The sequence below is a fragment of the Lontra canadensis genome, unplaced genomic scaffold, assembly GCF_010015895.1.
Source record: "Lontra canadensis isolate GAN:19392208 unplaced genomic scaffold, GSC_riverotter_1.0 scaffold29, whole genome shotgun sequence".
NCBI lineage: Eukaryota > Metazoa > Chordata > Mammalia > Carnivora > Mustelidae > Lontra > Lontra canadensis.
This window is the reverse complement of record NW_022631023.1, coordinates 5,014,144-5,037,400: the sequence shown is the minus strand read 5'-3', so window position 1 is coordinate 5,037,400 and position 23,257 is coordinate 5,014,144. Positions and strand designations below refer to the sequence as shown.

Below are 23,257 nucleotides of genomic sequence, written 5' to 3'. Positions count from 1 at the left end.
TGACTTGTGAGTTAAGTACATCACTCAACCATCTTTCCACCCAAAGACCTGTTATTTGTCCAATTCTGCTATTTGACAACATGCATTGGATTCCAAAATTATAGATTACTATCCCTATGCCACATAGTTCTCTACTCTGTTCAACAACATGATTAAACTCTTCACCACCTACTCCAAGAGTCTACTGTTCAAGATTCTATAGTATAAAGTATCCAGGATGGCACGTGAGTATAATGTGAGTATGGCAGTCTGTGCACATGCATATTTCCTTAAGTAGAGTGACCCAGGAGGCAGAAGTCGTATTGAATTTATCTTTACTTCCCACAATTAGAGGAATAAATAATGTCTTGTACATTTAACTGCATAATAGTTTTTGAAAATACCTTGTAAAGGTGACAATGAACATGTGTTTACACTCTGGACATTAGATAAGCCTGAAGTTATGAGTGGAAAGGGAAATAGATCCAGAATATAATAATGAGATGATGATGAGGACAAAGGTAAGGCTGTGTTTCATGGTCTGATTAGTGTAAGGGCTCAGGACTTCTAACTTGAGGTCCCACTGAGCTCACTACCTCCTACTGGTAGGGTGAGTTGGGGAGATAAATTCAAACCTATCCTTGCTTCTTCAGTATGGCCATCTGGGCCGATTGAGAACAGTTATGTGAGCTTGATCTCCTGAGCTAGAGCTGCTCCTAATGCACCATGAATTGCATTGCTAGTGCTGGGCCTGTGTCTGCTGGAGAATGATGGGTGTGAGGCCAAATTCAGGAGGGCATGATTGGGAGTAAGAAGGTTATTGGGGCCAGAAGATGCTTAAGATATCAGAGTCTACCACATGTCCACATAAATGTGGGTTCCTGTAAAAGCCCTTCTAGGTGTGTCTGTCTGTCTGTCTGTCTCTCTCTCTCTCTCTATATAATATATATTATGTAATATATTATATATATTAATAATCATATAAAATTATTAATATATTATTAATATATATTATATTTACCATAGTAATATATATTATATATATAATATATTTACCATACTAATACTATACCATACCATACCATACCATACCACACTAATAATTATATAAAATTATTAATATATATTATATTTACCATACTAATAATTGAACAAACTTAATTCTAATTATATATATATGATGATAATTGTAATTTCATTAACAACATATAAATTTGTATATTGTTAATATATAAATTTATATATTGTTAATATGTAAATTTATATATTGTTAATATATAAATTTATATATTGTTAATGAAATTAACAGTGGGTTGAAGCCTCTGCCTTCAGCTCAGGTTGTGATCTCAGGATCCTGGGATCAAGCCCTGCATCAGGCCCTCTGCTCAGCAGGGAGCCTGCTTCCTCCTCTCTCTCTCTGCCTGCCTCTCTGCCTGTCTGTCAAATAAATAAGTAAAATCTTTAAACACACACACACACACACACACACACACACACACACACAAGTGTTTTATAAGACTATGAGTTCATAGATCCCATGGCAAAAGGACAATGAAGTTGGGTGCCTCATTCATCCAAAAATTCATACAACAAGCTATAAAGAGGTTAAAAACCTTAAATAAGTGGTTCAGCAATTCACTGGAAGCCTACTGATCCTACACTGGTGGAAACACCATTCCCCGGTACCCTGTCCTGGCCTTGCTTCCTTCCTGTTTCTCTGATGACCTCATCTACCCCCCACTCTGGATGTAAGCTCCGTGCCTCTGATTCCCCAATCTATATTTTCAACTAAACTTCTTCTCAAGTTTCAGGCCTGCTTGTTTAGTTGTCTGCTACTATCTTCATCTTGATGTCCCAGAAGCATGTCAAATCCCAAACCAAATGTACTGGGTTTCACTTTAAGCTTCATCTTCCATGCTCTCTTCCTGTCACAAAACCTCCCAGCTACAGGAAGCTCAGAGTAAGAAAAGCCTTCTTAGTCGTGCATTTCTCTTTTCCCCAGCCACCGTCAGCGGACTGCTGTGTCTCTTCAACTTCCTCTCTCAGTATCTCCTGGTCTGGCTCCTTTTCTTCCAAATACACAACCATCACCTTTTATTAAAACTTTTTCAACTGTGCTAAAATGGGGCTCTCTGATTTTTTTAATCTTTCTGCATTGTAACCCGTCTTGGATACTTTAACCAGATTAATGTCCTAAAACACAGTTGTGAGCCTGTTCCTCTGCTCATATCCCCCTGCCTCACCATTTTAGGATCAAGTAGAAATTAACAAACATTACAAGATCTGATGCCTGTTTCTGCGCTGACTCATGCTGCTTGCCTCTACTGGAGACTCTTTGTTTCAACCTTATTGACTCTGCATGTAGGGAACTATACCCATTCCCTACTTCTGCCCCCCAGCCCACCTGGACACCATTCTCACCCCCACCATCTTATGATGTGAGCACTCCACTCAGTTGTTAGCTACTTCGGAGACCTTTTGAGGCTCCAGATCCCTTTGAGACTCCATTCCTTTTCTCTTGGAAGCTTTCCAAAATCCAGACTTCCCAACCTACCTCCCCACCAGAACTGGCTAGATGTCATCTTCCCTATTTCTAAAAGATCTCACACATGCATATTTCTCTGATGGTGTTATGTGGAAATCAGTGCTTTTCTTATTTGTCTATCCACCGCTCTCCCACAGTGAGCTGAAATATTTCTCACCCCGTGCTACTTTCTTTTCAAGACATCTGCTACCTGCTGCTGTGCCATAGTTATTGGTCCTCCCACTGACTCCAGCCCATTAACAGTAAAGGCACAGATATTACCCAAATAAATTAAAGAAATCATAGGAATCAAAGAACTAAAGAAGTTCTCTGGCTTACAAATTGTTTTGATGACAAAAGTCTAGTTCGATTAGACTATCATCATACACTGTGATCCTTTTCATTTCTTTTTTTAAAAGGTTTTATTTATTTGACAGGGAGAGCAAGAGAGAGAGCATGAGGGGGAGGGGTAGAGGGAGAGGAAGAAGCAGGCTGCCCACTAAGCAGGGAGCCCAGATGCAGGGCTCCATCCCAGGACCCCGCATCATGATCTGAGTCAAAGATAGATGTTCAAATGACTGAGACACCCAGGCGCTCCCCTTTTTGTTTCTTATTTGAAATGTTGGACTAATGTCATTATGGAAAGAGGGATCAATACAAGGAAAAGATATTTTTAGGAAAAGTGTTTAAGATGCATATCTCTAGCTGTTTGGCATCTATGTGAGTGGCAGAAATTGATACATATGGAGACAAGTGGCCCAGATTCTTTTTCAAGAGAGGATGTGTCTCCCAGATTCTGGGAGTGATGAAAGGTAGCACTCTTTAGTTATCAGCCACTCTGAAGACTGTTCCAGGTACAGAGAGCCGCCTCTCAAAGGACAGGCTCTTTCTGGGGTGGCTACATCTGATGACTGACTGAAGAGGGAAATTATGCCCAAACTCACAACAGCTCTGAAGGAACCTTCTTTCTCGGGATCTCCCTGCAGGGATGCTATGGCTGTCATCAGACTGTGTCATACCGCACCTCCTCCCTGTGCCCAGTCTTTCTTCCCTGCCCTCCTTCCACAGTGTTGATTGTTGGGTGCACACCAAATTCTCTTTCGGAGACTGCTTTCTAGAGAGCTGAGCCTGCAAGTTTGCCTCACCTAAAGATGAAATTGATCTACTGTCACTAACAAAACCAAATCTGTTTGTAACACTGCCAGTACATGTTCCATCCATCCATCCATCCATCCACCGTCTTGTTATTATTCATTTCAAATTGTGACCAGAAGAAAAACATCATGTGTGCTGGGTTCTCTTTTAATAAGATCCCTCTGTATTTGATTGATAGTATTTTCCTATTCTCCTGCAGAGTAGAAATATTCTGTCATTGATAGAAGCCAGGAAAAATAGTTTGAAAGTGTAATTTTAAGATTACTGGGGTGTCTGGGGGGGTTCTGTTGAGCATCTGACTCTTGGTTTCAGCTGAGGTCATGATCTCAGGATTGTGAGAATGAGCCCTGCACTGGGCCCCGTGCTCAGTGGGGAGTCTCTTTCTCTCTGTTTCTCTCTCCCTCTGCTCTGTCCATCCCCACTCATGTGCTCGTTCGCTCTCTCTCTCCCTAAAATAAATAAATAAATCTCAGAAATAAGATTACTGCTCATTACCTTAAAAGAAGTCTGTGTTTATTTGGTGGATTGTCTGCACTGATTTAGGTGTCTCCAATTCAGCCAATGTCCAGTACTGAAATTGTGTCTTTCATATGAGGTGAGGCATATTCATAAGCTCACTAAAATACGTCAAACAGAACTAAAGCAAGTAAGAATTCAGTGCTAATATTAGAATCAGAGCTCAAGAACTCCCGAAAGTGTCAGTTCAGAAATACTAGAGAGCATGGTAAATGTAAATCAGAACACACATATGTCTGGGAGCCCAACCATATACACACCCTGCATGCACCAGATAAAGGGTTCCCAGCAGATGACATCTGAAGCATAAGTTCCTTAACCTGAACACGAGCCAACAGAGTGGTTCAGCTGACACAAAAATAGTGTAACTTTGGAATAAATCAGAGACAAGGGCAAGTAACTCTTCTATAATGATTTTCTAAACAAAGTACTTTGGACTTTATAGATTGTGAGAACCATAGAACCATAAATAGGACAACATAAGTAGAAAGGTAAGAAAAATAACTTTTACCCCCAGAATGGTTAAAAATTATCAATTAAGCCCATGGGAGAAAATATAATTAAAGCATTTTAGGAAGAAAAAAAAATCCTAAGGCATAATGTAGAATTATAATGAGAAACAGGAACTGTTGTTGTTCCCATCAGCTGGAAAGTTAGAAGTCACACATAAAGAAGAGGAAAGAGAAATTGCATGGAATTTGGGGAGGGAAAAACACTAAAACCATCTCTGAGAAGGATGACAGCATTTCCTTCAAAAGCACTTTCAGGAAGAACAGGTCATCTCTGCTCTTTTTACCAATGGCTACAACAGGCTGTGTGGAAGGATCTGGGTGGTTTTGGGAGAGATTCTACTCCCTAGTCATGAAAGATGTTTCTTCATAGAAGGTGCTTCATAGCCATAGCTATGTCATGCTGAAATAAACACTTTCTTTAACATTTAAAAATGATGAACAACTTAAGAATTCATGAGAATTTCTGTTTTTAATAATTAGAGTCACCTTGGACTGAGGAGGAAGCCAGGTTACTTTTCCCCTGGTTCAGGGCAGTAACAAGTTTACACAGAATGACTTGGTAATAAAACCGAGTAGTTTTCTAATGAACCCAAACTAACTTGCATCTCTGAAAGTTAAAGAAAAGCTATTTGAGTCATCATGGCATCAGGAAAATGAAATCTAGGAAGTCAGAGAGGGAGACAAACCATGAGAAACACTTAACTCTAGGGAAAAAACTGAGGGTTGCTTTAAGGGAGGTGGGGAATGGGTAACTGAATGATGGGCATTGAGGAGGGCATGTGATGTAATGGGCACCGGATATTATATAAGACTGATGAATCACTGACCTCTACCTCAGAAAATAATGATACACTATATGTTAATTAATTGAATTTAAATAAGATTTTTTAAAAAGAAAATTTACCCCAAAGATACAGATATGAAAAGAAGGGCCATCTGTACCTCAATGTTCATAGCAGCAATGGCCACAATCACCAAACTGTGGAAAGCACCAAGATGCCCTTCAATAGACGAATGGATGAAGAAGATATGGTCCATATATGCAACGGAGTATTATGCCTCCATCAGAAAGGATGAAAACCCAACTTTTGTATCAACATGGATGGGACTGGAGGAGATTACGCTGAGTGAAATAAGTCAAGCAAAGAACGTCAATTATTATATTGTTGTCGCTTATGGTGGAGCATAAGGAATAACATGGAGGACATGGGGAGATGGAGAGAAGTGAGTTGGAGGAAATCAGAGGGGGAGATGAATCATGAAAGACTGTAGACTCTGAGAAACAAATTGAGGGTTTTGGAGGGGAGGGGGATGGGGGGGTTGGGTGAGCCTGGTGGTGAGTATTAAGGAGGACATGTATTGCATGGAGCACTGGATGTGCTGCATAAACAATGAATCTTGGAACACTGAAAAAAATAAAATAAAGTTTAAAAATAAAATAAAACAAAATAAAATCCTGGAACATGCTAAAAAAAAAAAAAAAAGAAAAGAGAAAAAAAGAAAGAAAGAAAATGAAACCTAGCTTGTGTTTCACTAATCTAGGTAGAGAAAAGACTCACCTAGATGGGTTGCAATTATTTTACTTGTGTCTGTGTCGATGGAAGCAAAGCCAGGTGACTCTAACCAGAGGGGATGACAGAAAGGCTACATGACAGAGATAGGCAAGATTCATAAAAGGACTGGCATTCATTTTAAAACATAGCTCCGCTTCCCAAGCAGCTTTTCTTACAAGGATTATCAGTAATAAAAGGTTATTTACTTGAGAATTATCTTCCATGACACTTAGAAAAGGTCATCCTTCTTTAGAAACTTGGTTATTAATTACAACTGACTTCAAGTTGCTGCATTTCTTGAGCAAAATGTTAAAATATGGGGTACTTGAGTGGCTCAGTTGGTTCAGCATTTGACTCTTGATTTCAGCTTAGGTCATGATCTCAAGGTCGTGAGATAGAGCCCCACCCTCACCAGGCTCCATGCTGGGCATTCAGCCTGCTTGGGATTCTCTCTCCCTCCCTCTAAAAAAATGCTGAAATATGTCATAGTGAAACAAGGGGATAAAAAGGTAGTTACACTATTTCAGTAAAGCTCTAAGTCAATTCAATTACTTTGATAAATTTCAGGGCGCTGAGTTAGTGATATAATGAAGGAACAGTATTGTTCAGTGCCCGAAAACAGACAGATAACATAATCGTCCCTCTGCGTTCTATCTACACAATATTCACATCTGCATAATTTTGCAGAACTGGCTTTCCAGGCAGTTAGGACAGCTGTGTGTCTGTGCACCACTCTCTGCTTCGTTTCAGTGTTTTCTTGGTGAGGACTCAGATGAGGTGGGTTTCAGCAGTTACAGGTTCTGAGTCTTTGAGTGAATGATGGATACAGAGTGAAATCCTCCACATGTTGTCATCACTCCAAGACTACATGAAAATTCTGGTCTGAAAAACCAAGGTATTTTCTCTGCATGCCTAGATTAATATACATAACAAATAAGTAATTCTTTCTGGAAAAAAATAACAAATTCTGTGACTGAACTGAATAATTAGGGAAAAGAGCTTCCTATGTATGAAAATACGATTGTATATATTTATATGTGACCATTTAGTATAAACAGATCATACTGTAAATCTGAGTGAGTCTACCTGGTACAGGGTAAAGGCAGATAACAGGAAATAGAGAGTAAATGGAAAATATGGGACTATTGATAGATCTAAAATCTAACATAGCTTTTTTTTTTTAACTTTTTATTTTTTCAGCGTAACAGTATTCATTATTTTTACACCACACCCAGTGCTCCATGCAATCCGTGCCCTCTCCAATACCCACCACCTGGATCCCCCAACCTCCCACCCCCCACCCTTTCAAAATCCAGATCGTTTTTCAGAGTCCATAGTCTCTCATGGTTGACCTCCCCTTCCAATTTCCCTCAACTCCCTTCTCCTCTCCATCTCCCCTTGTCCTCCGTGTTATTCCTTATGTTCCACAAGTAAGTGAAACCATATGATAATTGACTCTCTCTGCTTGACTTATTTCACTCAGCATAATCTCTTCCAGTCCTGTCCATGTTGCTACAAAAGTTGGGTATTCATCCTTTCTGATGGAGGCATAATACTCCATAGTGTATATGGACCACATCTTCCTTATCCATTTGTCCATTGAAAGGCATTCCTGAACTTCATAAAATCTATCTATGAAAGACCCACAGCAAATATCATCCTCAATGGGAAAAAGCTTGCAGCCTTCCTGTTGAGATCAGGAACACGACAAGGATGCCCACTCTCACCACTCTTGTTCAACATAGTATTAGAAGTCCTAGCAACAGCAATCAGACAACAAAGAGAAATAAAAGGTATCCAAATTGGCAATGAAGAAGTCAAACTCTCTCTCTTTGCAGATGACATGATTCTTTATATGGAAAACCCAAAAGACTCCACCCCCAAACTACTAGAACTCATACAGCAATTCAGTAACATGGCAGGATACAAAGTCAACGTACAGAAATCAGTGGCTTTCTTATACACTAACAATGAAAATACAGAAAGGGAAATTAGAGAATTGATTCCATTTACTATAGCATCGAGAACCATAAGATACCTGGGGATAAAACCAAAGAGGTAAAGGATCTATACTCGAGGAACTACAGAACACTCATGAAAGAAATTGAAGAAGACACAAAAAGATGGAAGACCATCCCATGCTCTTGGATTGGAAGAACAACATAGCTTTGATATAAGATTAACTTAAGTAAACACATAGGTGTTAATTATGTGTCAAACGTCACATACACACACCACTAAAAACTGGATCCATGCAACATCCTAAAGCAAACGGCTACAGAAAAGCAGGAGTTGAAGAAATGGGGAAAATCTACCAGGAAGATGTGAAAACAAGGTAGGCAAAAAGAGAAACTTTTCAATCATATAAGTCAAGACAAAAAATCAGAGATTATGGCAGAAAATAGGTAAATCAACAACTACATTTAGTAACATTAACACCTGTTTGATAATTGATCAATAAAGGATCTTAAAAAAACCTAGAGATGAGACATAACACAATTACTGAATGTAATTGAACACATACCGACAGATTTATGTGCCACAAATATAAGAAAAAGACAAACTTTTAAAAAAATAGATAAAATATCCATTGAGAAAGTTTCAGTACCTTCCACAGAACTAGAATCATCTCTGAAGACACCTCAGTAGAATCTTGGTGGGTGATGAAGAGAGGGAAGTGTGGGTCATTTAATAAATGATATTAGGAAGACTGGTTCACTATATGGAGAAGGAAGAAATTGATGCCTACTGGTACTGTACCTCCCACCCTCAGTGTGCATGGAAACCCTGAATGTGGACAGCGGAAATATAAACGTAGAGTGAGTACCGAAGATAATGTTGGAGTAGATCTTCCAGGAACTCAGAGACTTCTGGATCCAGATCCCGTGGAAGACAATCAAAGTTGAAGTGGAGAGCCCAGAGACAGTCTTGACAAAGATACTCACAACAATTTCTATGTAAGAAGAGATACATGAAGGAACCAAGCGAAGTGGGAAGAGTGATGGTAAAGCAAGCAAAGGAAATTCATAGATAGGACTCCCAAATATCTAATAAGAATATGAAGAGGGTCATGCTCGAGCTCAGTAGGAATGGAAGAAAAGCAAATTAAAATAAAATCTACGCCCTTTAGATTTGCAGCACTTAGAAAGGCAGATGATATCCAGAGATATGGGGAGATGTGGGGCAGAAATACAGGGAAATGTGACCTCTCCTGGGTGGCTGGCGGCAGCGTAAACTGGTATGTTGGAGAGCGCTCTGCCGTCATTGGGGACACTAAGTTAATATCACGCATGGGCCCACCGACAAGGATCTTCATCGTGCACGGTGCAGAGAGTCAAAGGGCTGGAGGAAAGCCTAAGGGTTTACTTTTCATGCTTTAATACATATTTATATGTATATCTTCAGAGGGGCATAAAAAGTAGACTTAAAATAAACCTATTAAGGGCACCTGGGTGACTCAGTAAGTTAGCCGTATGCCTTTGGCTCAGGTCATGATCCTGGGGTCCTGGGATCGAGCCTCCTCACCTTGGGCTCCCAGTAGGGAGTTGGCTTCTCCTTCTCCCTCCCCCTGCTCAGCACCTCTTCTCTCTCTCAAATAAATAAATAAAATCTTTAAAAAAAATAAAATATACATTAAAAAATAAGCCTATTAAGTACGCATATGAATAAGTGCGGACAAGACCAGAAGGAATGATAGCAAAATCGGTGGATGGTTAAAAAAAAAAAAAAAAAGATAAATGCAAGTAAAGCAAAATGTGGAACATGTATAAACTGATGATAATGATGGGGCATAAAGCAAATACTGACAAAACCGAAGTTCTCAATGGGACAGTCAGCAGCACCTCTGGGGGATTTTGTTCATGAGCCCAAAGGAGTGACTTCACAGTAGGCTTCGGGTTATGTGAAAGAATGTTTATCTTCAGGATGGTGGTGATATTCCCATTCCCCTCTTTCGGGCATTAGAAAATGCCTGGAGGGCTAGGTTTCTCTGAGAGGAGATGGCACATCCGTCCACCCTCACAGATACGTTAGAGACAGTTTGCTGGAAGCAAAGGCTCAGCATTGTCCTCCTTTAGCTTGTGTGGAGGATGAGAGCTGATGTTCAGTGCTGCCCTGGAGGGGAAAATGGGACCAGAGAGAAAAGGAACCATGAGAGAAGGCAGATTTGTATCCAGCAGAAGGAGGAACTGTGTGGTGCTCAGGGCTGCACAGAATCAGGACGGGCTCAGTGCCTAAAGCGGCTGCAGAAAAGAGTCTGGAAAAATGGGCAAGGTGAGTATCACATGGTTGTCTCACCCATGTGAACTCCACGTTCATGTACCTCCCTGTGGCTCTTTCTACCATCTCTTTATGCTATGTAGGCATCTCTATATTTATTCATGTCTATCTATGTATGGATATAATACACATACACATACGTATGCATGACATTAACCCCTGAGTATGTTTTATAGTTATATATAAATAAAACACACACGTATTATTTATGTCATGTATCACGTGTGCACAGACTTACACAGTTGTGTTACATACCAATCTACACAAAAGATCCTACTGTATGATCTTGAATAACTGAGAAGGGTTTTTGCTGACTTTAAATATCATCAGAGCATTATTGGTTAAGCACTACCTGAGGATCTTTTATAGTGTATATGTGTGTGTGTAGGTACGCGTACATGTGTGTATATTTGCAAAGAGACTGATTATGGGCTACGCAGGGAAGGTGTAATAATTTTCCTGTCATTCTTCCTTTTTTCTCATCTCTACTTAATTGTCTCCTTCTCCAAGTTTCCATGTTTAACAAGCACCAGTAGAGCAAAACATGATTTCTCCTACAATCTTAATTTTCACTGAGTAGAAACTGCAATCTTTGACTTAAAAAAAATCCAACACACAATCTTTTTCTTGTCTTCTACTTAGAGAAAAACAGTTTGAGATATTATTTCTAAAAAAAAAATTAATGAAGGATTTCCTTAAAGAAATGTATCAGCTTCATTTTTCTAGAGTGGAAGGGGATTTATAAGAGCTTCTACCCCCAGGACAAACCCATCTGAAGAAGACACACCAGGGGATTTTGGAGCTCGATTCTGACCCCCTAACCTAAGGGAAGTAGTTCTCTCTTGCAGGAACTTGAGTGTGAATCCTCAGCCAGGGGAGTAAATGTAGTCAGTGAGCCCATCAAACAGGGATGTTCCTTGGTAGTTGAGCAAGGAGGAGTGCTGAAAGTCCCCCACCTCATCAGCCTTCTTCTGTCACACTGGAATATTAAATTAACTAAGGGGCATCTGGGTGGCTCAGTCAGTTAAGCATCTCCCTACAGCTCAGGTCATGATCCCGGGTCCTAGGATTGAGTCCTGCAACAGGCTCCCTGCTCGACACAGAGTCTGTTTCTCCTTCTCTCACTTCCCCCACTCATGCATGCTTTCTCTCTCTTGCTCTCTTGGAGAAAAATATAAATAAAATCTTCAAAAAAACTAACCAAAGGACTATAAATTCCCATCTGAAACCATAAAATCGGACAAAAGGATTACACATTTAATGTCTTCCCCTACATTCCTCTACCAGGAGGAGAAATTTCTAATTTCTAATTTCTAATTTCTCCCAGATTATTCATAACAGAAACTACACCTTCCCTAAGAAGTTGCTGAAAATCCATATAAACATTTTGTGAATGACTACAACTTGGGCCACACCAGACCCAACAAACAGGACCCTAAATGAAACACTGTTCAATTTTAATGAGGCACGAGAAAGAGAAAACTAGCTTGAAACACCACATGTTCTACCAACAGATGTGTAAGTGACTCCAGTAGCCGGTGGAAGAAAGAAAGAGAGAGGAACTCCATCCCTGAGCGAGGTAGGTTCTGAGCCTTGTTGGAACAGCAGACAGGTGGGAGGTCTCCAGCTGGAAGAGCAAAGGGGCAAGCATTGGGAATGGGAAGTGGGAGTGGGGGGCGCTGCCCATGTTTCTGCACATGGAGCTGTGCCTCTGCCCAGGCTGAGCAACATCAGCCATCAGAAGCTCCTGAAGAGCGATGTCATTAGCAGACAGCACTCCTGGTTGCTCACTCAGAGATGGGAGTGGAGCCCATGTTTAATTGGGCATTAACCTCCCCAGCTGCAGCCCCGGCAACACTGCCAGACCGCCACAGTCACGGAGCAGGTGCGGCCTACGATAAAGCGCAGCGCTGGGGCAGAATCCGTAGGTCAGACTGCGCAGAACCTGGTCCCTGCTGAACACAGAGGGTCACTAGTGTTCGGCTGGACATACTGCCTATGACACCTAATTCTTCCCTTGCTTCAGAGCAAGACACGAGAAAGGTGTGTGCTAAATCAGGAAGGGAAAATGCTACAAAGACCGTGGTGAAAAGAAGTAGGAAGGAGTTGATGCTCATGATTGCCCTTGCTGTGTTTCCAGCAGCAGCATCTCATCTGGTTATTGGCAAATGTTTATTTTAAAAACTCAGGAAAAATAATTCTGAAAGCTTGATGCTTCTCAGACACTCTTGACCACCTATGGTGTCGACACTCTCTCTCTCTCTCTCTCTTTCCCTCTCTCTACTAATGTGAACCGTCCAGATCTGCATTTCAGAGTTCCTATGGTCTGAATCCAGGAGGCTGGTCCAGATGCTTTCAACCAAACCCTCCCATCTGTAAGCCTTGCCCAAGCCACTAACATTGCGAGTTCCCTGTCTCAGCCTCTCCGTCACCCAGACCAGAACTTCTGGAGTGGCCCTGGGTCCAACCCCACCCTCACATTCCAAATCTGTTCCCCCTTTTACTGCTTGTCCATGTAACAAGATCTCATTCCCTCTCTTAAATCAAGCCATCAACAACCTCACTCCCTTCCTTTTTAAATCATCTCCTTAAACTTTTAATAGCTCCCTTCCTGGGTTCTTTGTCTTAATTTCTCCTTGCTTCCGCTCTGCAATGTGGATTGCTTTTCTGAAACACACTACAGGGTGAACTGGAATCTAAAGGCGTGTGTTTGAGTGCTGACGACGTTACTGTACGGTTCTGAGCAAGCCTTCCGCTCAGTCTCTGTTCTGTTTCTCTGCTTATGCTTCCTCTATGTTACAGAGTCACAGTGAGCATTAATTAAGGTTACACATATGAAAGTGTTTGTAAACTATAAAGTTTTATATAAATATAAATAGAAGGTGACATTTTTATGTGGTAGCCAATTAACTTTCTTGGCAGTGCTGGTCCCTAGCAATTAAAACACTCAATTAGGCACCGTTCAAGTTCACTGTGGCACCTAAAATGAGAAAGAAAATGCTTTGAAATGTGTTAAATATAACCCTGCTTGTTAAATTGAAATGAAGTGAAAAAAGGGAATTTGACTTTCATTTCTCCCGACTTGTTCGAGAGCAGCAAATTATGCTTCTGGTTGGCTAACAGAACTCAGAACTGCTTAAGTTTTAGGCATTATCAATAATTAACATGGGGTTTAAATTGATCTATGAAGTTTTTGTTTTTGTTTTTCAAATTTTCTAAGTCAATGCTACAAAATAATCAAAGATCCCAGACTATTAGCAAAAAAGACACAACTAAAAAATAGTATTGTTTAGGGGCACTTGAGTGGCTCAGGGGTTTAAGTATCTGCCTTGGGTTCAGGTCATGAACCCAGGGTCTTGGGATTGAGCCACATGTCGGCCTCCCTGCTCAGCCAGGAGGCTGCTTTTCCCTCTGCCCTCCCCCTGCTCGTGCTTACTTGTCTGTCTCTCTCTGAAATAAATAAATAAAATCTTAAAAGAGAGAGAGAGAGAAACAGTATTTTTTTCCAAATGTCATCTAATACACACTCATACACACAAACACACACACACACACACAGTGCTGCGTTCAGTTAGCAGAGAATCCTTGGGCAACAAGATGAAAACAATGTGCTCCCCCCGTTTGTGGAATTACTGACGGAAACAAGGGGCCCACTTTCCAAGGAAACCAACTTGTGAGTCGACATATTTGCTCCTCTGAAATTATCTGAGTAAAATATTCAATGTGCAGTCTAACAAGAAAGGTAATAGAACTGTATTTATGTAAATAAAATAAGAACAGACTGCTTTCCAACAGATTCACAGAGAAAGTAAAAAATCAGTCTTTTCCTACAGTTTAGTTGATTTCTTATTTTTTCCCTTATCATAATCTCTATCATAATTGAAATAAGGGTTATTAATCTTTTAGAAGCATATATAGACTATAATCCCAGCCACTGGACTGTGGCTTAATTTACATATTTCATTTCCAAACATTTTAAAATTCAAATGTAAGTGTTCAGAAGTCAATCTGGTTGCAACCTTTCTAATGACATCTGAGTAAAGGCTAAAACTGTTTGTGGTGTATAATTATTACTATATATTTAAGGTTAGAAGCCATCTTAAGCAAGAAATGCAAGTGGCCTCTTAAACTGAATTATTCAATATCTTTGCTAGGGTGCAAAGTGGGTGGCTATGACCAGTGAGTCAATAAATAAAAGGGGACTGTGATCTTTCACCTGGGATGTCCCACGCAGGCTTATGTGGGGTTAACCCTGTTCACCCAGCCTGCAATTTCCTCTTTTGGTGACTACAGTTTCATCTGTCAACACAGAAAAGATGAAATAAATGTAAGCTGGGATACCCAACAACCGTATTTCGTTTAGAAAATGTTCCTTTTAAATCATGTTTTGAAGCAATGATTCACCAAAAGGATATGCTCTCTTTTCTGCCCAGACATCTGCATAAAAAAATTGTAGACATCTCATCAACACCAATGAACACAGTTTTTTAGCAAATTCAGTATTCCAGGCTTCCTGGCAAACCCACTGTTAAAGTCTTCCTGATCAAATTTGTGTTAGTGTGTGATATTCCTATAGGGGAGGCTCCATGGAGAGATGTAACCTGTCATCTAGAAGGCTACCATTAGAGACTGCCAGGGACGTCTCCAGCTTTGCTCGCTTGGCTATTATAGGTTTCATAGGAATCTGCTTGGTTTCAACGTCATCTTGCATCTAGAGGTCTTTCTACTTTCTTCATCCCCTTGTCTGTCTGATTTGGTTGCTGCACCTGACATCCTCCTTCCATCCGGCTCCTTCCCTCACACTTCCTTTCCCCCCCACCTTTGTTTAAAGATTTTTATTTATTTATTTGAGAGAGAGCACAAGCAGTGGGAAGGGGCAGAGGGAGAGGCAGAAGCAGACTCCCCGTGGAGTGCGGAGCCTGATGCAAAGCTCAATCCCAGGACCCCAGGATCATAACTTGAGTCAAAGGCAGATGCTTAACCAGCTGAGCTACCCAGATGCCTCTCCCTCACATTTTCTATCACTGGTCTTTGCTTGGCTTCCATGACCTAACATGATTCTTCTGATCCCTGGGATTGGTTTCTTTTGGGGAGAATTCTTAACCACTGGATAGAATTTATTTTCTGAGGTTTTAACCCATGTGGGGGCCTTTTTTTTTTTTAATTGAGCACCTGTTACTAAGTAAAGTGAATACACAGTTAGGAATCACTCTCAGTCCTATTCATATTTTAATTTACTATCTTAAGACAGCTTGCTATGGCTATTATTTTCATTTTCCTCCTTCTTTCAATAGTTCAACCTTCTCCCTAGTAAAGGAGTATGGGTGGAAGCAGGCAGCCTGTCCAGACACTGCATAGCTCTGGCCACAGTGATTGGTCCAGGAATGGATGGTGATCTGTAGAGAGACTGCCAGAGTCCCTCCTTCTGATTTCCCTACGCAGAATCATGGGGGAAAGCTCACATGAATCCAGAGATGACAAGAGTTTTCTTGCCAAATAGAGAGGCTGCTCTGAGTGAATGATGTGTAGAGGGAAACCAAAGGAACAAAGAGAAGTTTCAGATGGTAATTAAATGGCCAACATCACTTGGCATCAGGGAAATACAAATCAAAACCACAACGAGATATCACCTCACACCAGTCAGAATGGCTAAAATTAACAAGTCAGGAAATGACAGATGCTGGCTAGGATGCGGGGAAAGAGGAACCCTCCTACACTGTTGGTGGGAATGCAAACTGGTGCCGCCACTCTGGAAAACAGCATGCAGGGTCCTTGAGAAGTTGAAAGTAGAGTTTCCTTATGACCCAGCAATTGCACTACTAGGCATTTACCCCAAAGAATACAAATACAGTGATCCAAAGGGGCACCTGCCTCCCAATGTTTATAACAACAATGCCCGCAACAGCCAAACTATGGAAAGAGCCCAGATGTCCATCAACAGATGAGTGGATAAAGAAGATGTGAATAAACACAGTGTATATACACAGTGGAATACTAGTCAGCCATCAAAAAAAAATCTTTCCATTTGCAAGAACATGGATGGAACTAGAGGGTATTGTGCTAATGATCTCACTCATGTGGAATTTAAGAAACAAAACAGATGAACATAGGGGAAGGGAAGGAAAAATAAAATAATATGAAAACAGAGAGGGGGGTAAGCCATAGAAGAAGGTGAACTCTAAGATACAAACTGAGGGTTGTTGGAGGGGAGGTGGGGGGGATGGGGTAACTGGGAGATGGGCATTAAGGAGGGCACATGATGTAATGACCTCTAGGTGTTCTATGCAACTGATGAATCACTAGATTCCACCCCTGAAACTAATAAATTTTTTTAAATAATAATTTTTAAAAAAATGTCTAGACCAGGCCTTTCTGAGACTTATGCTATCTGCCCCTCCCAAAGCTTAGTGTAATGCAACCTTGACCTCCCTCCATAACTCTCCCCTCCTCACACTGTTACAACTGCTGTTGAACCAGTCTGATTGGAGTTTCTACTCTTTGCAATCAATAGGATCATCTTCTTCTAGGAAAGGCAGATTTGTATTTAAACAGTTCTTGTATAAATTTCGTCAGAGTTTATCTTCAGACACTTGGTGAATACGTTTTAATGTGAGTCCGACTAAGGCATCGATGAACCTGCCTCGATGAATGAGAATCTGCAGTGAGGTCCACAGCTCCTGACAGTCACACATAGGCCTGTGACTTACACATTGTTTATTCACAATGTCTCCAAATCTACTGCTCAGATTCCACCATCCTGAATTCCACTCCTGTCTATCCAACTGCCTACTTAGTGTATCCATTTAATAGTTTGACCTCAATACATCAAAGAGCAGTCTCCCATTTCTTCCCTTAAATGGCTTCCTTGCATCTTCTGCTGACTCAACTAATGGCCGAGTTCTTCTTTCCATTGCTCAGGCTGAAATTTTATCCTCTTTCACCCACATCCAATCCATCAGGAAGTCCCACTGAGTAGACCTTAAAAATAGATCTAGAACCTGTCTGCTCCTCACCCCCTCATTGCTCTTTCCCTGGCCTAAGCCCCCGACCTCTCCCCTGCATGAGCTTTCTAGCAAGGGGCCTGCTTGTCCCTTGTCTCAGCACAAGAGTCAGATGTATCCTTTTGCAATCTAGTCAGGCCCTGTGACATCTCTGTTTAAAATCATCTGATCAGCCCCTGCATCTCACTCAGGAAAAACTCAACCCCTTAGAGTTCATCCCTGCTGTACTGGGTCCTACATGAAAGGGTCCTGCTAATTCTAACCCCACCCTTCTTAATTTACCCTGTGTTCACTCTGTTCCAGCCACAGCCTCTGTGCTGGCCCTCCAGGTGGCCAAGTCTGCCTCTTTATGTTCCCTTTGTCTAGAATGTTCTTTCCCTTAGATACATGCTTGGCTCTCTTGCCCTCTTCTATGTCCTTGATCAAATGTCAGCTTCTCAAAGAAGCCTTCCGTGACTGCCCTGTTAAGCACTGCGAATCCCAAATCCCTACAAGTGCCTTGCCCACCACCAGCCATTTCCTGCCAGGCAATTGTAATGAAACACCGTGCAAAATATTATTTTCCTTTTGTTTGACAATCCTTGCCAAGGACCTGGAAATGATTATTCTATATATTATATACCTAGAAGAAAATAAATTCCTTTTTTTAAAGATTTTATTTATTTATTTGACAGAAAACACAAGCAGGGGGAGTGGCAAGCAGAGGGAGAGGGAGAAGCAGGTTCCCCACTTAGCAGGGAGCCAGATGCAGAGCTTGATCCTAAGATCCCAGGATCATGACCTGAGCCAAAGGCAGACACTTAATGACTGAGCCACCCAGGTGCCCAAGAAAAGAAATTCCTGAAAACAAAACGATTTGATTCATTTGTTTCCTAAAATGATGGAAACTTTGGTGATAAAAGCCAATAAATTCTCCTTTTGGGTATAAGCTAGTTGGAGTTGGTTTCTGTCACTGGAGGTTAAAAGGATCAAGGTTAATACATTGATTTAGGCTAGTCTAGAAAATTTTAAGAAGAAAAATGAGTAATTCAAATAGTCTTTGTTTGAATTTATGTCTCCTAAAAATTGGTATTAAAATATCTGTATCCATTTATCCAACGGTCACACTTCTGGCAACTTTTCCTGAAAGATATCATCGTATGAGGAGATAAAGGCCAATGTGTGGAGAAGCTCATTTGACACATCATCCAAAACAGTTAAATATTAGAAATAAGTGAAATAGTTAGCACTGGAGTAGATATTTTTTAAATGTAGTCTGAAGACCCAGAGGAACCCCTGAGAACATTTTCAGGGGTTTGCAAAAATATAACCATTGTTATTGTAACACTAAGAAATTACTTAGTTTTCTCATTGGCTTGACTTCTGCATGGATACCCAGAAGTCACAGTGGGTAAGATCACGGGGGCCTTAGCCCAAATCATGGCAGTGCCACCAAAATGTAGGAGTCATCCTCCTGTTGTTTACCACCACCCAATTCTAATTGCTTTTGAAACTGGTTTCACAGATGAATCCACAAAAATAATTTTAAATAAAACTTAAACCTTGAGTGGGTGTCATTTTCAGCATTCTCTGCTCTGTGTCAAGAAATAGGAAGAAGGCACAAATCACCGTCTGCCTGCTGCGCAGGATGGTTGTCTTGAAGGAAAGTACTTGTGACTTGTTTGAATTACAAGCTCCACTAAGCACTCTTTTCATGGAATTCTATTGTTTCCTCCAAGAATGGCTACCTAAAAGCTATAGTTATACAGGCTTGTGCAACTGGCAGACACTGTCCTAGATGGAAACAAAACAACAAAACAAAACAAAAAAACCCCATAAGATATAGCCTGCCTCTCCTATGATCACAACTGACTGTATTTGCTGCAAATAATGAAATTCAAACTTTCAAGCAAAAACATAGAATTTTGTAATACTTGTACCTGTTGCTATGAACCTCTCAGCTTCCCAATACTTAAAGACTTTTCTGATGAGACTTTGATTTTATTCAACAAATTCTGTTGATATTTCAAAGATCCACGTAACTCAGCAAACCAGTAATTTCCAAATGATCAATTTATCATGTTACAAAAGAGGTGTGGGTAAGACATTCGCTCGAAGGGCATGATAGACTGATGAATTTTAAGACACTAGAGTGCCAAACGCTTATTGATACAACTTCTAATTCTCCAGGGCAGCTAATCTTTAAGATATCACCATGTTTTATTCCTCCGCATTGTATTGAGTATTATAAAGTGTTTTCTGGTTCATTCACTTGTGCTGTTTGCTTACTGTTCGTCTCTCTTCATTGGAAGGGGAGCGCCACAGGGGACAAAGCTTGCTTATCTTTCATCCCTGCTTTCCTCAATGCCTAGAGTAAAACCTAGCATTGAGCAGATGTTTCATCAATGGTAAAGAAATAAATACAATCAAAAATGAACTTTTATGTAGCTATCATAGTCTGGTTTACCAAGAAATTCTAATGACTTGAGAAAATTCTTAAGATATGTGGCTCTTTTTAAAAGATTCAAAATTATTGGGGCACCTGGGTGGCTCAGTGGGTTAAAGCCTCTGCCTTTGGCTCGGGTCGTGATCTCAGGGTCCTGGGATCGAGCCCCGCATCGGGCTTTCTGCTCAGCAGGGAGCCTGCTTCCCTTCCTCTCTCTCTGCCTGCCTCTCTGCCTACTTATGATCTCTGTCTGTGAAATAAATGAATAAAATCTTTAAAAAAAAATAAAAGATTCAAAATTATTTATGTGCAATGTATCTATTATATTATACATACAACATAGAATCCATAAAATATTACATAGATTGTATGTACACACGTGTGTATGTGTGTGTTTATATGTATCATGAAGAGGTAAACTGAGGAGGTTTGCAGGGAGAAAAAAGGTTGGGGATAACCATGGAAAGCCTATGTAATTCTGTACCCATAACATTAGAAAACAATTATCAGTATGTAGGAATAACTCAGACAGATAGCTTAGCAGGCAGAAGGCTATTGCTACAGAATTTTGAAATTATTTCATAGCATTTTAGAGTTATTTTCATGACCTGCATCATGTGGATTATTTACAGAATTGAAAATTTTCTTTTTATATTCAGCTGAAGAAACTGACTTAGGGGATAGAAGAAACAGCTTCCGCTAAGGGTCTGGCCACTACAGGGCTGTGTGTCCTGGGGTGGGTCTTGTCATTTTAGTGGTCTTTACCGATAAGAAGCCTGAGATTGAGTTGCATGACCCCCAAATTCATCTGATGGTTAGATTCTGTGATGTAAAGAATCATTTAAAAGTTGAGAAATTTTTCAGTGGGTCCCTTTAATCACGTAATTCCTATATTGTTGCTCTGACCATCTCAACTACTCAAGATGAGAAGTTTGTCTGTAGCCCTATCCATTAGAAAACCTCTTCCGGTTGGATTCTAAAAGAACTTACTTTTAGGAGTTTTTAGGAAAAGAAAGATTCACATGGTTCCCAACTTAGGATGGTTCAACTTCCAATTTTTCCACTTAATGACGTTGATATGTGTATTCTGTAGAAACTGTACTTTTGAATTTGAACCTCCTGAGCTAGTGACATGCAGGAAATATTCTCTCATGATGCTGGGCAGCAGCAGCGGACCACAGCCCCGTCAGCCTGCGGTCAGGAGGGTAAACCTCCGATACTGCTACCATTCTTCACACAGACTTTTCTGTTCTTCACTTTCAGAACGGTATTCAATAAATTACATGATATTCAACACTTTATTCTAAAGTCAGACTTGCTCTGGATGGTTTTGCCCAGCTGTAGACTAATGGAAGGATTCTGAGCGTGTTTCAGGTAGGCTAAGCTAAGCTACGGTATTTGGTAGGTGAGATGTATTAAACACATTTTTGACTTACTACCTTTTTAACTTACCATGACTGTATTGGAGCATAATCCCATGGTAAGTGGAGGAACATCTGTATGTGCTTTAAAACGATCTGTCAGACAACTAGGTAACAATGCCAATGATGTCTATTTTTATTTTTATGGTAATACTGACAACACATAACCTCTGGAAAACCAACCCAAAAATCCACATGAAAAGAAAATTACACCAACTACAGGTCTTGTCCAGATGCAGGAATAAAGAGGTCAGCACTTCTGATGTACCCTATCATTCCTGTCTTAATAACTGTCCTACTGAAAATATGCATCCTCTAAGGACTCTCTGCTCCTGATCATGGTTCTGGTGCAAAAGCAGGGTCATGACAGGCTGTATGGTGACAGTAAGTGCAACCTTACCTTTGACCGTCACATGTACACTCTGGCTGGTGGAGAGCTGTGGTTGAACTAGCACGTTGCAAGTGTACTCTCCCTCATCCACTTCCTTTTGCACGTCCGAGAGTTTCAGAGTGCCATTGTTCTCAAATGCCACTTGGCGATGGTTGAAAGGAAGCAGATTGGAGTTCTTGTACCATTTGATGGAGTAATAGGGATAGCCAATCACACGGCAGTGAATGTATGTGTCCCGCCCTGCTATGGCTGTGATATTTTTCATTGGTCGAATGCTTGCAGGCCCTAGAGAGACATAAAGATACTCTTGAAAATACTTTAAGGGTACATCTCATGTGTGGAAATGGGTACACTTTTCCTTGGGGAAAAAAAATGTAGATTATTTTCATGGAAAACATCTTTTTCAATTAAACAATTTTTTCTGTGTTTAGATTTTTCTACTAAGAAGTTTTTTATTTCCTTCTAGTTTCACTACTTTCAATTGAATGAAGTGTTAAAAACGTACATTATCAACTACTTCTGTTAAAACATTTTGAATTACAAGATAAGAGGTGATTTAATCAAAAAAGTAACTAGTCTGCACTGAAGCGCCATGCTGTTTTTGTGAAAACAAGGGTAACAATTCAATTTTTAAACTGTCTCTGTAAGTAGGTGATGAAGATGGAGGTTATGTCATGTTGCACTATGAATGTCAGTTAAAATACCATGTACATGAAGGTTTGCCATGACTGTAGAAGAACAGAAGGAGAGCAGGAAGGGAAGAAGAGCATGCAGAGCATAAACCGGGAAAGGAAAGATCAAGTGGGCAAATCTGAGAGTAACGAAGAGAGCAAGCTGACTAGAGAAACAAAAATGCCATTTTTTCCCCCCACATTAACCCAATCAGGGCCATTCTGGAGTCAGAAAGAAAGGGTAGGCAATGGGAAGCAACAGTTGATCTGTTTTGGCATTCCAAGACTGAGCTCGGTGCATGCAGAAAACTTCTTCTCCACTACAATGAGTTATGTGTGTTTTTTTGAGGAGCTGATTTGACAAGCACCTCTTACGTTTATTCGAGCCTGGTACAGGACGACTCCCGCCGAGTTGTTGGCAGTGCAGCGGTATACTCCCCCGTCCCGGACCTGAGAGCTGGAGATGTTCAGGTAGCTGACCACGTTTCCCTCCGACGTGATCATCTGGCTGATGCGGTGACTGCCCCCCTTGAGGATCGGGTCATCGTCCAAGGTCCACGTGATGGTGGGCAAGGGTGTGCCCTTGACGTTGCACATGAGGGACACTGGTTCTGATGGGCTCACCACTTTTTCACTAAAGGCAGAAATAATTTTGGGAGTGCCATCTGTGGGAAGACAAATTACGGAAGGAAGTGGCACATACAAATAATTAAACAACTTCCAAGTCTATTTGTTTAACGATTGGGAGGTGGGTGTAGTGGTTATTAAACACTACAAAAAACAAGTCTGGCTTTAGAGATACAGCTAAATTCCAAGCAGAACAAGATTACA

At 40.7% G+C, this 23,257-nt stretch overlaps 1 protein-coding gene across 1 annotated transcript in view; it reads right to left on the bottom strand.

The window, feature by feature from the left end:
• The window catches only part of DSCAM (DS cell adhesion molecule), a 655,321-nt gene that overhangs the window by 267,757 nt on the left and 364,307 nt on the right, over positions 1–23,257 (bottom strand). Inside the window, exons 7-8 of the mRNA XM_032865305.1 lie at positions 22,795–23,091; positions 21,765–22,040 (exon numbers count right to left, since the gene is read on the bottom strand). Of these exons, the coding sequence (XP_032721196.1) occupies positions 21,765–22,040; positions 22,795–23,091 (573 nt within the window). The remainder of the gene's footprint in view (positions 1–21,764; positions 22,041–22,794; positions 23,092–23,257) is intronic.